The following is a 15,746-nucleotide window of genomic DNA, read 5'->3' as shown; positions in this document are numbered from 1 at the left end:
TGTGTTATGTCCATCCCATAAAGTTAATGGCATTCAACTCAAGACACAAGGTAATGGAGCTTAAGGAAATATCGACATTAGCTCGTTTGTTTGTCTGTTCTGCATTAAATAAAAGGCCCAGTCCCTCCTCCAAGATTACAATCTATGCAATTGAGGGCTGGAAGCAGCCGTTGCCTGCCCGGGGCTGCGTTTAGATGTTATTCCTGGGCTTCTCCACGTGAAGATCCCCACCCATCTCGCTGCTGTGCCACGGGGCTACAACAGGCCCACAACTGAATCCCACAGAAAACAAAAAGGAAAAAAAAAAAAAGGAAATTATGCATCTGCCTCCTGGCTGCTGGATGCCGCCCGTGCAATCTGTAGGCAAATCCGGCTCCGAGGGCAGTAAATTGCCTCAAATTTTGCATTGTATGCACTGATGCTGCCGCCAGCCAGAAAGCTGGTCTGGAAGAGTGGGAACAGGGGAAAGAATTACCATTTTAAGAGGGCTTTATGGTCTCTTTTGTTTCTATACTGTGTTTAGAGACAATCTGAAGTCAACTGCCAAACTGGCTTTGTGGAGGTGGCTTGGTTTGGCGAGGCGACTGCTGGTGCCAAATTTTTTTGGGGTTTTGGCACCGGCCCTGCCACCCACATGCGCCAAATTTTGACATCGTGAAAGAGGAAGATGAGGGAACATGGTGCTGTGGCCATGCCCCTGGTGTATGCATGGCTCCTCGTGGCTGAAATGGGTGTTTTTTTGACAGAAAGTGCCAGGAAAAGGGCACGTATTGAGGGACATGGGAAGTGATGAGCACAGGTCACCTGGGAGTCAGGGCACCTGGAACGAGAGGGGACGTGGAAGGGCAGATGTGACTGAAAAAAGTCAGTGAGTCGGGATGGGAGAACCACTAAAAAACTCCGTCAGGATGGGGGACAACTGGGTCAGTCAGTCAGGATGGGCGCCCATGACAAAAGCCAGTCAGGACGGGACGCCCTGAGGGGACAGCACACCAGCAGCTGTTTAGACACAGCCCCAAGCCAGGGCCCATGGCCACAGGCCCGGCCCCATCACCACAGCCCCCGGCGGTTCCAGCCCTGTCGGTCACGGCCTCAGCCCAGCCCCTCAGGGCGGGCCCCGGGGCTGAGCCCTGCCCCCTCCGCCCCGCCGCGCCCAACCGCCGCCTCGGAGCGGCCCCACACAAAAGCCGTCTATTCCCGCCCCTCCCCTATTTAACGGCCCCTCCAGCCAATCAACGCCGGGAGGCGGGGCCAAACCCATCCGCTCCACCCCCTCGCGGGCCGGGAGGCGGGGACGAGCGTGCCCACCCACCAATCGCCGCCCGCGAGTAGCGCCCTCATCCAATGGGCGGCGCCGGTGGGCGGGGCCGGGCGGCGGGGTCAGGCCGGGAGTGGAGGCGCTCCGCCGCTCCTTTCTCTCTCTCCCCTTCCCTCCAGCTCCGCTGCCGGCCGGGGCCTGCTCACCGCGGGATCCCTCCGCCGCGGCCCGGCGGGGCGTGCGCGTGCTGCGGCCGCCCCCCCACACACCCTTTCGGAGGTACACCTCCGCCCGCTCGCTGCCTCACCGGCCGGGGACTACTTCCCTTGGCCGCCACCCTGCGGGACGGGGCCGGGCCCGGCCGGGGGATGGCGGCGAGCGGCTGAGGCCCCGCGAGGGATCAGCAACGGGCGGCGGAGCCCCTCTCCGGGCCCTACCTCAGCCTCCAACCCCGAGGCCTCAAGCGCTGAGGAGCCCGGCCCGGCCCGGCCCTGCCCGCCGCCGGGGGCTGCCCCTCAGCGCCGGGCCCCCGGGGCCCCCTTCGGCGAGGAGGGGGCCGGGCGGGGGCCTCGGGCTTGCGGTTTGCCTCAGGGGCTTTGGCCGGGGCCCGGAGGAGCACGATGGTGGAGAAGCGGTGCCCGCGGTTGCAGCGGGACGGGGTGTACCGCTGGTTCTCCGAGCTGCCGTCGCCTCAGCGCGTGGAGTTCCTGTGCGGCCTGCTGGACCTCTGCATCCCCCTGGAGCTGCGCTTCCTCGGGGCCTGCCTGGAGGACCTGGCCCGCAAGGACTACCACTCGCTGCGGGATTCCGAGATCAAAGCCAACAACCCGGCCGACCTGGGCAGCCTGACCAACCTGACGGACGAGGTGGTGCGCAGCAAGCTGCTGGTTTCCCTCGCCCTGCTGGGTTCTGCCCACCGTGAGGCGGCCGGGGTGCTGTTCCGCACCCTGACGCACATCGACTCGGTCATCAACAACTACGGGCTGCAGCTCAACGAGGGCCGCACGGGGGACGAGTTCCTGTTGCTCTTCACCATGGCCTCCAACCACCCGGCTTTCAGCTTCCACCAGAAGCAGGTGCTGAGGCAGGAGCTCACCCAGATCCAGAACATCATGGCCAGCACCAGCAAGAACCCCAGCACCTCCGCCCTCAACGCCGTGGCGACCTACCCGGGCTGCCACAAGGTGGGTGTCCGGCTGGCCCCGTGCCTGCTCGGAGCCTTCGGCTGGGATTTTAAACCTCCCTTCTTCCTCCTGGGGCAGAGCGTTTCGGTAGTAAATGGCAGCCCAGGGGGCTGGCAGAGGTTGCTCGCCTGGATGGTGATGGGGGCGGTGGGCTGCGGGTGAAATACAAGGGGTGCGTGGAGTTTTTTGCAGGCTCGTGGCACTCGGTGGGAAAGGGTTCCCAAAATGATGGCCAGGCAGCAGCATGAGCATGAACTGACTGCTTCTGGTCGTGCTGAGGGGGCTGCCCTGCCACTTGTGTGGAAGACCAGCAGTTTATTAGGGGAAAGCCACATCTAATGTCTCTGGACGTTGGAGCAAGCATCTGGTTAAAACCATTCCCCTCAAGGAAGCTGGAAGGGAGAGGCAGCTTGGGAAGTAGCTGTCCAGGGGCAAAGGCGTCTTGGTGGGGCTGGGTTTTGGTTAGGGGAATGTGATGGCCAACGGTTAGGGTTTGATGCTGAACTTCATGAAATGTGATGGTCGTCTGTCATCGCGGGGCTCCCCGTTATTGATCCTGGTGTCAGTGGTTCGCCACCATTAACTTGCTGTTCGCTCATTCAATTGCCAGCAATTAAGCGAGGCAGTAACGAGATATGTTACTGACCACTTAAGTGCTCCTCGCCTGCTACCAATTAGGGAGCCAAACCGGCTCATTGACTGAATTTAACCTGCTTTAAAGTTCAAACCGAGTCCCAAGGCAGTGGGTGCGTGTGAGCAGCTAACGGGCTGCAGCTTCTGAGGATGTCCTGACTCAGCCAGCAAATAACCAGTTGCCCTTCTGTTGGGAAAGGTGCTGCATACCTGGGGGCTACAAAAATCCCCATATTGTAGTAATATCCTAGATAAAGCTGTTGCTGAGGGCTCGGTGTGGGTTCCATTCAAGTTGAGCATCAAATCTGCCTGAGACAAATTTATGCTTCCCCGAATACAATTTTTCTTCCATTTTATGTTTTTTTGGTGCTGCTGCTTTAAGTTTAAACTTTGGATGAGTGTTATTAAACTCACCGTTTCTCCTTTTATCTTCCCCTCCTGCGTCTTTAAGCAGTGCTTGTTTCTGACCCTGTCTTTTAAGGGGAAGGAAGAAGAGGGCATGGGAATGCCTCTCTGTTCAGTTTAAGCCTGCATGCGAATAAAATATAGATGGAAAGACTGCTTCATGCAGGACGTAAAAGGGTATAATTAAAACCAGAGCGAGCTTCCTTACAGACAGCTAACTAACTGCAACTTCCCTAATTCAAAAGATGCGTGGACCCTGGGTCTGAAAGGGAAGGTTGTAAATCACTTCGGAGTTCTCCCAAAATAAAATGAGCCAAAAAAAAAAAAAAAAAAAGATGAAACTGCACGGGCAGCAACGCTTTTTTGGAATATCCTTTCAAAGCTTCCCAAGCAGCGCTCGTTCTGCGCGGCTGAAAAACTCCGGCGCTATTTAAGTCAATCTAAGATGGACGGAGAATCCATCCTACCATTTCTCCTGCCAGCAGGAAAGTGCACGGTACAGTCACTTGCTTGTTTTTTCTTCCAAGCACGTTGAAGGGTTGTCTCTTAAACACACATTTTTATTTTTTTTTTTTTTTAGAAGCTGGTTTTGAAGAAAACCGGTAGCTAAATATAGACCGAGTTCAGAGGGAAGCAGAAAAGGTGATTTTGCTTTCCCTCTCCTGAATGTGCGCTTTGTTTGCACAGATGCAGATTTCCCTCCTTAAAGGTTGTTGAACTTTGTAGATGTTGATAGCTGGGTGATTTGGCTGCTTTTGGAGTAAGTAGTTGGCTTAAAACGCGACTTGGATGAAGTAAGTGGAAAAAAACAATGTCTTTCTCCATTCAGCCCTGCTTAAATATGCACAAATAAATTCCAGCGCCGTGCGCTTGGATCTTGTGATGTTCCCAAGTTCTGTTGTGACAATACTTGTGTTGTAACAGCACCTAGAGAAAAACAATGCAGATGTCAAGAGAAAGTGAGCTGCCCTGGGCTGCCGCCTGCCAAGTCCCGCGCTCTTCGTCCTCGTCAGAGCTGGAGGAGAATTTCTTCCCTGGAGCCAGCGCTTTCTCGTCACTCTTGCTGCTTTACTACAGCTCGAGCTGTGCTGAGCTGATCCCCGCAGCCAGCGCTGTGTGAAGGCTGCTCCCGAATTCTCCAGTGTGAGTCTGTTCGAGCTCAGCCTTTGGAAAGGAGCTGAAGTGGTCCTGAGAAACTCTGGGGAGCTGGATGTGCAATGGCATGCGGATAGGGAGCTCTTTGTGACCGGGGCTGCTCATCCTTCAGCATTTCCCTTGGGCTGAGTGTGGGAATAAGGGCTGGTGTGTGTGTGATTACCTGTATCTGTGTAACTAGAGCTCTGATCAAATTCTTGATGAGTTACTTATAACTTCTTTGTTGTTTTTTTCAGGGAGAAGTGACAAAAAAGTAGTTAGGTCATTGAACAGTGTTTTTTGTTGACTTTACAGACACAAACGGAAATGTTCTCCTTCTGTGCAGTCCATCCCATTAAAATCTGTCCCAGCTTGGTGTGAGCTACAGCTTTTTTCCAAAGGATTGCAGCTTGCAATCCTCCTTCCATCTCTCAGCTCTCTCGAATATTACAGTAACCTCTCTCCAAAAATACTGTGTATAAGGTAGTCAACTGTGACCCGTTGATACAAAATTACTGCACAAATCTCATGATTCAAGTTGCTTTTGGGGTAGGTAACAGCCCTTCGAGTTGGTTAGCGATACAAATCGCTGCTTTTTTGTTGCCTGACTGCTGCAGGTGCTGAACGCAAGGAGACTGGAAACAGCTGCCTTCAATTTTGGGTTTAACTTTTGATTTAACTGCACAGGAGAACATGGCTCTAAGTAGGTCAGTAATTATTAGATTCACGGTTTCTGCTTGATAGTACGAAGTGAACGTGAAGTTTCCCCGAAGTAGGGAGAACACTGCCCTCTGTGCAACAGAGAGCAGCTTTAGTCTGTGTCAGAAAATGACAGCTGCTGCCCCTTGCCCCGTATTTTCTCTTGGTTTTGGGTGGTGTTAAGGCTTGCGTGACTTGAGGCGTGGATTCCTCAAACTACGTCTATGTAGGCATAAAATCCAAGGCTGCTGTATGTTTTTTAAAAACTGAAATGGTGCAAATTGCCTTCAGATGCAGCCCAGGCATACATCTCAAGCACCTTTTAAACCCTTTGTTCCTATGATTAACCGTAATGGGTTTATTTTTTAACCGAAAATGATGCAACTGAGAGTGTTCAGGTGGTTCCTGTGCCTCGGAATGTCTTTATTCAGCTGTCTTTGATACCTTTGCCACAAAGGCAGAGTGCTTTTCTTGTCGGCAGTCAGAGCCCAGCATCTGAAGGCTCTCTTCTGTGTGGTGCTGGGAGCTGCGGGTGCCTGCTCTCTTCGTAGAGCTGGAGCTGGGCTCGTTGGAGCAAATCACAACCAGGAGCCAAACGTCTCCTGCCACACGTGTGTGCATCCAGCTGCACGGCACATGGTTGCTGCTGAGTTGGTGCCCCACAAGGAGAGGAGAAGTCTCAAAGCTGTCTCCAAACATCTCGAGCCACCCATTCAGATTTTTACCCTGTACAACTTGTCAACTAACGCCTTTTTTTTTTTTTTTTTTTTTTTTTTTAAACTGTGGGTAAAAATGTAGGGTTTATTCATTCTTGGTTGGTTTTGGGGCTTTAGCAATGCTGTCTTTACACAACCCCTTGCTCTTGTCTTGTAGATAATGATCACCAGGACCTGCTTGGACTCTGGAACTCCTCTAGACATGAGATGAATCTCTGCATGGGCTGATGTTTTCTGTGAGGTCTAGGATCAGCTAGTAACGCTCTGGACATCCCCAGAAAAAAAGAGGGGAAGTGATTTGTGAATCTGCCACCGTGTGTTGCTTAATCCACTCAGTAAGGCCGTTGTGTAAAGCAAGGGAAATAAGATGAAGCTTTGGCCCCTTAGCTCCTGCTCTGCTGGCTGTGAGCTCCCCAGTGCAGTCAGGCAGCGGTCTGGTTGTGGCTTCGGCTGCAGAAGCAGGGTCATAAATAGCAGGAGGTCGGAGTGCTTGTTTGCAGCTGAGAGGAAACAGGAGTCAGTGACACTGCACTTCAGGGCTGTTTCGGGTTGAGGGCTTGTGAATGGGAAGAGGGGCTCCTGCCCAGTCAGCTTCCAAATACTGCACCCACGTCTATTTCCAGTTTATAGCATAAGATGCTATTTTTCTCCTCTGTTAATTCCGTAGGCTCATCTAAAACCTAGAAATAACTGAAGGGTGGGGACTGGAGCTGTGTAGAGCTGGTGGTCTGTTCCCTGTTACCTTCGCTGTTTTCTCGGCATCGTTTGCTGCTGGTGATTCAAGTTCCATCTTCAAAAATCCCCGGATTCCTATTTCATCTGTGGAATGATGAGCTGGAAAAATACTACTTGGTAGGTCGGAGCAGAGTCCTTACAGCCCTCACAGAGTAAGCGATCCAGCTGTTAAGTGATCTGTCAAGTGCCATTATGGCTTTTGTGCTGGCTTTGTAGGGATGGAACAAATTATGGAAAAACTCAATTTTAGCTTCCTGAGCAAGAGAAGGTATTTCACAGCTTTAGTAGATTACCACGTTAATAGCAATTGCTGGCTAGATCTAGGTGTTTATTCATTGATACTGGTGGTTGCTCTCTTAGGAATGATTGCATTTTCAGAAAGAGGTGAAAATCAACCTGGGGAGCTGCAGAGGCAGCTTGCAGCTGGTGGTGGGTCCCAATCCTTCCTGGGTATTTAGTGTTCTGGGTACTTGAGGCAACGTGGATCACACACTGACTGATCCTCCAGTTAAGGAACGTGCGTTTTCCAGTTCTGGCTCCTTTCTCACCAGTACCCTTGTTTGGAAGTTGGATCCAGCTTGGTTGAAGTGGTTCGGTCTTGGACCCGCGATGATTTCAGGAATGAGCTCAAAATATAAGGGAATCCTTGGAAGACGGGGGTCTCGTGCAGTAACGGTATTCATTAACACCAAATTCATTTTCTGTAATCATACGATGTTGTATGATGGACTTGATTTTGAGAATCTAAATGAGCGTGCTTGGAAAATGGACTTCACATCCAAACAGCAGGGACAGAGCAGCCAAAAAAACCCCACCACGCTTGTGTTGAGCTAATAATGTTTTTTCCGTGAGCTGTTTTCCCTTTTTTTTTTTTCTCAGGCTGAATGAAGTTTTGTTTCAGGCGAGCGTTCCACTTCACTTCTTATTTACTCTTCTCTCGTAATGGCCTGGTGAGTGTCAGTCGTCAACCAGACGATGCTGAAGTAGGCCTCATCTCTTCTGCAACAGAAAAAATGCCTACCAGGAGGTGCTGTGCGCCTTGAACCTAATTGAATCGGCGCACAGGCTGTGTGTGGATCCTGCTGGGAGAAGCAGAGCCAGCAGCAGCTAACCACACCTAACAGGCGTTCCAGTGTCTGACTTCAAAGGTGCTGAACAGCATCCTTGTTTGGGAGTATTAAACCGTATGGTTTAGGGTGTGTTTTTTTTTTAAAAAAGCTTGAATTGCTAAAGCTGAGATCCTGTGATCCTTTAGGTAGTTACTAGGTACAGGCAGTGCCTGTTTCCAGCAGGCTGGAGCTCTGCTTGTTCCTTGGGACTTCTCGGTGCTGCTGTACCTGTGATACTTCTCTTAAATCTGCTGTGGCGAGGAGCAATTTAGTCCCATTGCTATGATTATCCCCTAATAAGTGTTTGAAGGGATAAACTTTTTAACAGGTGTGCAGGCCAACATGCGGTTTCAGGCTTTTTGCAAATAGCTCCCGTAGTCCAAAAATAAGATCAATTGCTTAATTAAAATGAAGCTCTTACTCTTAGAGACCTGCCAAATGATGATGATAAATAGTAAAAGTGATCGCTTCTCGTGTGTAATATGAATTCTTGTCTGTGAGCAGTTTTATTATTTAGGTGGATGCTGAGGAGGGGAAGGAGAGAAAACAAATTGCTTCTGCCAACCTCGTTAATTTGGTGATGCTGCAGAGGAGATCGGGGTGGCGATGAAAGTTCTACCGGGGAAATGCTTATGGCCTCGTTGCTTGGACTGCAGTCCTGCAGATCTTAGAATTGCCTCCGCCTGTCCCTTTTCCTCCAAATATATGTCCTGGCCCTGTGGTGGCAGCTTCCCATCCCTGCAACGGCAACAGGAGGTCAGCAAGCTCCAAGTCAGCAGTGTTGACATTGGAAAGGTTCACGGCATCAAGGACAGAGGATGTGTGCAGCAGGTTCTGAATCCTTGGGAAGTTTAAGGTAATCTTCCCTTCTGGCGACTGCTTTTAGCTTTTGGGAGTGTTCAGATGAAGAGGCAGGGAGGTACTGGTACGTCAGGGCTGGGATGCCGAGCAGGATGGGTTCTCAGGGCTGACCGTAAGGAGCTCTGTGTTTTGGTTTTGAGGTCTTTTTGATGGTTGCTTGGCTTGTAAGATTCAAATTTGAATTGTTTTCCTTCAAAGCAACAAAGAAAATACCTATCTTGTCATCTGTCTCTTCTGAAATAGGCGAGGTGTGCCCCAGGGCTAGAATTGAAGAGCCCTGTGCTAGCGGTGTGGGTGAGCTGCTTGCACTCACGTCCTGCCCAGTAAGTTACAGCAAACCGTGGAAGATCAGGTAGATGAAACAGGCTGTTTTGTAGCTTACTAAACTAATGCTTTTTTAAAGTTTTCTCTCTGAGTTTTTCCCACCAGAGTTGAAGCTTTAACTCACAGAGCATCTCTTCAGCAGGAAATCCCCCGTACTCTGCCTGTTTGGCAAGCTGCTGTGGTTAACTGTTGGAGATTGCACGGGGGTAGCGAAAAATGCTGCATTAGCTAAAAGTAAAGAGTTCTGAAACTACACTGCGCTGCTTCGTTTGTTTGGCTTACGGGGTAAATGCTCATCTTTGCACAAAATAGTTGCCAGGTGTCTTAAGTGTTCCTTATGGCTGCCTCAAATGGCATTCAAACACAGCACAATGTGATTCAAGTCCAGTTACCGTGCAGCAGATTTATATTCCTAGTATTAAAGTGTTCATAATTCTTTAAGCAAAGGATTTTTTTAGCGGAGCTCAGTCTATAAAGCACAATTCAGACTTTTTCGGTCCATCTGCTCTCGTGAATTTGTAGCGGAGCCTTGTAGCAGGTGCATGATTATCCTGTAGTATTTAAGTACTGCATGCCTCATTTCATCCCAGTAATAGTCTCATAGGACAAAAGCAACCAATCTATTATCCTGTTTTATTGTGAAGAGCCTCTTCACCCTTTAGAATTCAAAGATGGATACCTTTTTTAACCAGCTTCCTGTAGGAATAGGTGCAGGACCTTTTGTTTCTGTTGAAAATCAGGGACGCGTCTGACCTGATGGCGCCTGGTGCTTCTTTTTTGATGGACACCCTCAGAACTGCATGAATTTCCAGCACTTCGAGCTCTATTTAGGTTCAACAAAGCAACAAAACGCATCCAAATCTGTGTCGAGGACTTCACGAGGTGTGTGAAAAGTTAGGGATGTCTGTGGGAGCTCCTTAAACATTCTTGGGAAGATCAGTAGGACCCTGGAAAAGGCGAATTCCTTAAAATTTTGTGAATTCTGGTGTGAGAGCACACAGGTATTTCTACACAGAAGTAGAAGCAGAACCGGTGCCTGAGGCTATGCTTTCACAGGCAGCTGGGCACACTAATGGCTTGTTGCTGCTCCATCCTGCTCCTTCTGGTTTTGCAGTCTTGCTGTTGGGCTGCACATCCCCGTGTTGCTTGCTGTGCTTTCTGGCTCAGCCTTAATCTATCGAACAGTCTCTTGCGCTGGCAGACTGATGCTGGAGTGTTAGCAATGCAGGTTTGTTTTTTCAGATGGTTTGGGAACCCAAGTTACAGATCTTGGGTTGGCAAATAGCTTATCTGCCTAAGCATGCAGGGGCTGTATCCTTGCCATCAAGCTGGAGCGTTAAAGACCTTGGTGTTAACCTCAAACTAAGCTGCTGTTAATGCTCGCTAATATGAGACTTGCAGGAGTCAGTGGAGTCGACTGTTTTCTCCCTAGCATTCAGTATTCCAACTCCTGGGTGCACTCTTGCATGTTACCTGCTCCAGCCTCAAGCACGAGGGCCAATGTCAACTGTGAAAAACATTTTTGGAAGGGGAATTCCAGTGGCAAGCAGTGGCAGAAGCGCCTCTGTTGGACTTTCCCAGTACTTCGCTGGCCATTTTTGAAATCCGAGCACCACGTGAACAACTTTTCCTGCACAATGAATTGGAAAATGTGTTCCTGTGTGGCTTTCAGCTGCAGCCATAACATCTTGCTTAGCTGACTTTGTTCTTAAACCTTGTTCACTCTTTTCCTGTGTAACGCATGACCTAAATTTCATGCCTAAATAGGTATAGAAAACGGCATTTTATCCCACTTAATTTTTTTTGAGAGAGTTCTGCGCTGGGATCCTATATCATTGTTTCCTTGAATTATAGGTCAGGTTACATTGTAGGTAGCAAGCCATGTTGGTTTGTTAGCGTTGGCTCCATTTCAAACTAAGTCAGCAAATACTTTGCTATTAAACCATATATTTTCTGCGTTCTGTTTAGTTATCCTTAAAAGGAACGCCTAATTGTTGTTTTGCTTTAAAAAAAAATAATTCTCACCGCATTAAGTTTGACCTCTATCAATCCTGTTCTTTTTATGAAAGGCTTTCCTGTATTAAATAGCTGCTAGGCGCTGTCCCTGGGGAGCACAGCTGATGCTTCCTGAGTCTGGCTTCAGAGATTTTGCATTTTTTGTATTGACTTCAGCTGTCCTGCTGTCTTGCTGGTGGCAGAGCCCAGTTGAGGCAGCAGTCATTGAAAGAGAAACGGCACCTGCTGAGGTGGCTGCTCCTGGTCGTTTTTGTTATGTGGCCTTTGCTGCCGGCTTTCTGCTGGGTGAAGGATTTAGGAGAGCTTTCCAGAACCTGTTTTCTCTTTCCAGAACCTGCTTTGTCTTTCCGAAGAAAAATCTGTGCCTGTTGGTGCGTCTGATGCCGAGGAGGAAATCACTGTGCTCCGCCAAGAAGGGCGTTTGGCAGTTAAAAAGGGAAAAGTGTGATAATGGTTGAAAGTCTGGTCGTGACTTCTGATACCTTGACATATTTGATATCCTCAGCCTGCAAGTCCACAGCAGTCATTTCTGGTCCTGGCTAACTGCTGGGGGCCTTGGGGGCGATGTGATCTGGGGTGTGTGGTGGGAAGGATGCGCTCATCGTAGCTGATTTTGCTAACTTCACTAGTACGGAGCATGAGGCACAGAAGAATTTGGGCTGAACTTCAGCCAGTCATTGGGGATGATGAATTTTCTGTGTTATTTTTGAGCGTGGCTACTGCTTTCTCTTGAAATTCAAGAGACAAGCTAGCTTTTTAATCTGGAAAATCAAAATTTATCTGTGAGCCAGGTGCTCTGCCATGGAGAGAGAAGGCACAACCTTAGAGCTGAGTAGAAAAAGGTGCGAGAATCTCTTCTGCACCCATTTGAGTGCATCTTCTGGGTGAGCCCACGGGCCACTGATGTTGAGATAAGCCGTGAATAACCTAATGAAGGAGGGGATGTGTGCGTCACGGGGCTTTTCTTCCCATCCCTTCACAAAACACAGGGCAAAATTTGGAAATAGGTGTAATGAAGAATCTTTTATTGCTTTATCTCTCCAGGATTGCTGTTGTATTTGGTTAGTCTTCGTGTCCCGTTTCTGCTAATGAGCTCACAAAGAATTTAGTTTGAAAATCCAGAGTCTTCTCTTCAAACGCCTGATGCTGTGACCCCTTAGACCTTGAACGATTTGCGACTGTTTCTGCTTTTATAGGATGTCACTTCTGTGGTTTGTGAGGATATACAGCCTGCCTATTTCTGTCTTCTGTGAAAGTTAGTGCCTTACTGCGGACTCTTACCGCTCGAGAAAACAAGCCTGTAGCAGTTCTGGACCAGCAGATCCTTATTCTTTAATGGCATCCTGCCTTTCTTCAGAGATATTAGATCCTAAAAGGTCCAAAGCTCAAACCCCGAAGCTCACCGGAATGCCTTGCTTTATTTAGAAACTAGTTCCTTGTTAGAAATTCTGTTTTTAATCAGGAGCTGGTGCGCAGCCCAAGGCAGGGGTTACAGCAGCGTTTAGATACGGTGAATATTCCTCCTAGAAGCTGTCTGAAATTGAGTTGGTGCAGCTTGGTTCGGTGAAGTCCTTCCTGGGCATCTACTGTTAATCTTTCACGAGTGTTTCTCCCGGCCCTCCAAGGACAGTAACTTCAGCAGTTCACAGCTGATGGATTGTTCCCGTGTTTTTTTTGGCCTCCTCGTATAAAAAGGCTGTTGCATCTTTGGAAATAAATCTCTGATTTGCGAAATATGTTTCATGAATTCACTTTTCGCAAACAAATCCAAAGCTTTGCGATATTGGTGCGTTTAAGTCACTGGAAAAAATGATTTGCAGCCTGGAACAAAAGTTCTGAGCAGGCGGAGATTCGCTTGGTTATAACACCATTCAGCTCGCTAACGAAGGGCTCCATTTGGAACTAATCAGAGCTTTGTGATTGTTCTAGGCCAATTTGAAGCTGCTTCGCTTTGATGTGCGCCTGAATCCGAAAGTATATGAGCTCAGTCAGGACATATGGGCTAAATTAATCTCTACCGAGCATACAAAAAATTAAATCTTCGTGGAAAGAATGGGAGGTTATTTATAAACAACATGCAGATTTCCAGCTGCACGTGATGCTTATTGTAGGGACAGTGGAGAGAAGGGAACACAAGATATTTACTAAGATATTGGGATGAAAACTGCTTGTTTAGAGACTTTTCCTGAAACCACGTGGCTATGTTCTTATCCACTTTCAGGTATAATTTCTATGTGCTGGTAGTTCTGAATGCTTGGAATCTGGTTATTTAGGATAACAGAGTCTTGCATGAATCTTAATTTTGAGCTTTCTCCGATATTTAGTTGCCCTTCTGAATCCTTCCCTTGCTGGGAGGACGGTGGTGACATTGCTCAGCCCGCTGGAACTTCCTCTCAGCAGCAATCCGCTGGAGTGAGTTTAATGAGCTCCAGGAAAGAACCAGTGTGAGATAAGCTCTTTGGAAAAGGCTGACTTTGGCAAGGAGACTTAAATTATCTCCCCATTCCTTCAAGCTTAACGTTTAATTGGTCGTCTTTTTAATGCGCAAGCTTGATGCTAGGTTTTTCTTATTGGTGAAAAACTGCTAGAGAAGTGTACAAATAAACTTTTTGGATCAGAAAGCAGACTGAAAGTGCTGAAGGGGGTCAGGTGCTTGTCGTCCTGCTTTCTCCTGACGCTCATCTGTCTTTCTGGATTGATTTCTTTGGTGCACATGTAAGCTATTTTATGAATGCAAGTGTACCAAACCCTCCACTTGTGCCACTGCCTTAAAATGTGCATACAAGTCTATAAATGTCAGCCTTTCAATGGAGCTTACAATAGCTAATTGTATAAAATTAGGAGATGCTATTTTTGACTCGCATTGTGCATTCTGACTGATGTCGATCTGTAAGGCTAATGGCAGGGCGAGGATTGTTTTAAGTGTACATTGTCCCAGCTCCTGATGCTGCCTCGATTAATCAGGGGCTGAGCGAGCCGGGTTGGATGCAGGGAACTAGTCTTGGTCTTGGTTACCATCAGCGAAGGGCAGTTAAATCAAGATGCACTCTTCCTCCTGTGATTTGTGAAAGGCCAAAATCACTGTTTGCTTCTGATCAGAGCTCTACGTACTGCAGGATTTTACATTAATTTGAAATGTGGCAATTGAAATGCAAGCAGTGCATTAGTACGAGTGCTGTTAGTAGCCTTAACTACCTCTTTACAGCACATTTCCCTCTTTCAGCTGCTTACACCCTCCCGTTCGGCGCTGCTAATGTAACTGTTCATCCACTTCTGCTTTTCATTACCTAGAAAACAAGAGAGTAATTGCCTTGCTTATGAGGCAGGCGTTGAATGTTTTGCCACAAGTAATAGATGTTGTTGTGTTGCTGCATAATTGTGAATGGCCTTGTGGACAGCAGCTAAAGTGGGCAGTGTTCAGTTCTGCTTTTTCTAGTGACCTGTGTTTTTTTCTGTATTTTAAGTAACGGTGGGAATAGGTTTCTTATGGTAAACGCAGTTTATAAGGTACGTATCAGGCTGTGAAGTCTGTTTTGATGATGCAGCCTACTGCCCGGGCATCCTTTGTGCAGTTCTTCGTTGAAATCTGATCGTGATAGCAGTCTTTCAAATGGCAAAGACAAGAATTAGCTTTTCTCTAAATTGGACTTTGTTCCTCGCAATCCATGTGGAAACACTTTGAAATGCCTTCAGTCTGCATCTGTGCAGTTGGATGACATAACGTGAAAATGACGGCTGCTTTTCAAGAGCCCTTTTTTCCCCAAGTTTTCTTGCTGAAGAGTTAAAAACTGCAGCGCCGAGAGGTTAATGGCCCTGCAATATCTCCGCGATTGACTGCTGTGTGACTATTGTTTAAAAAAGAATTATACTTTAAGTAGCTTTATAGATTATCTTGGCTAATCTAGATTTGTGAATAGCTGCTGACTCAAACAACTTCCCTGAACTGTTACTTGTGGAATATCAATAGTGACGCCGCTGGGTTTTGGAGGCATACATCTCACCGCCTTCAAAGCAGCCCTGTTCACCCTGGAGGAGCGTGCGGGGTGTTTGAGCACCTCAGTTTATTAAACTGGATTTTTGTTTTTCTTTCCAGGTCACTCCAAGGTCCGAGACCCCCATAAACAGTGTCAGTAACAGTTTGGAAAACGTCCTACATACATCAACACATTCCATTGAGGAGTCATTACCCAAGAGGCCTTCAGGGAAACACTCCAAAGGTGTGTCCTTTTCTGCATGCCTGCTTCCCACGGGGGAAAAATTCTCTCTTTATGGCAACTGGCATTTCTTTAATCAATTGGAGACGAGTTTTGCTACTGTAATTCTGGCTTGGGTTGAGTGAAGGAAGGCAGAAGGGCAGCTTTTAGGAAGTGTTGCAGCACGGGTGAGAGACAAGTATGCTTATTCTGCTGGGAAATAACCAGGAATGTTGCTTGTGGGTTGAAATACCAGCTGACCTCTCACCAAGTGTTATATGCTCAGAGTGAATCTCTGCCACTCCATCTCTCATCCTCGTCGTAGCAGGTTATATCTTGGATGAAGTGTAGGGCGATGCGTTGTGTTACTGAAGAGAAGGCGTTCAAAGCAGCAGCTAGGCTGCCACTTGCTGCTTCTTTACTCTTAGTTCCCAAGAACGTTTAAATAAGAACCTGGGGGAAGAAGAGGGGAGTATAGC

The 15,746-nt window shown here is 48.2% G+C and overlaps 1 protein-coding gene across 1 annotated transcript in view; it reads left to right on the top strand.

The window, feature by feature from the left end:
• The first annotated feature begins 1,401 nt into the window (after positions 1–1,401).
• ZCCHC14 (zinc finger CCHC-type containing 14) overlaps positions 1,402–15,746 on the top strand; it is a 53,861-nt gene continuing 39,516 nt past the window's right edge. The window contains exons 1-2 of the mRNA XM_082770121.1: positions 1,402–2,442; positions 15,168–15,291. Of these exons, the coding sequence (XP_082626247.1) occupies positions 1,879–2,442; positions 15,168–15,291 (688 nt within the window). The 5' untranslated portion in view covers positions 1,402–1,878. The remainder of the gene's footprint in view (positions 2,443–15,167; positions 15,292–15,746) is intronic.

Source organism: Aythya marila (genome assembly GCF_965140915.1).
Source record: "Aythya marila genome assembly, chromosome: 12".
Taxonomy (NCBI): Eukaryota; Metazoa; Chordata; class Aves; order Anseriformes; family Anatidae; genus Aythya; species Aythya marila.
Note: the sequence above shows the minus strand (reverse complement) of the source record. Positions and strands in the feature narration are given on the sequence as shown.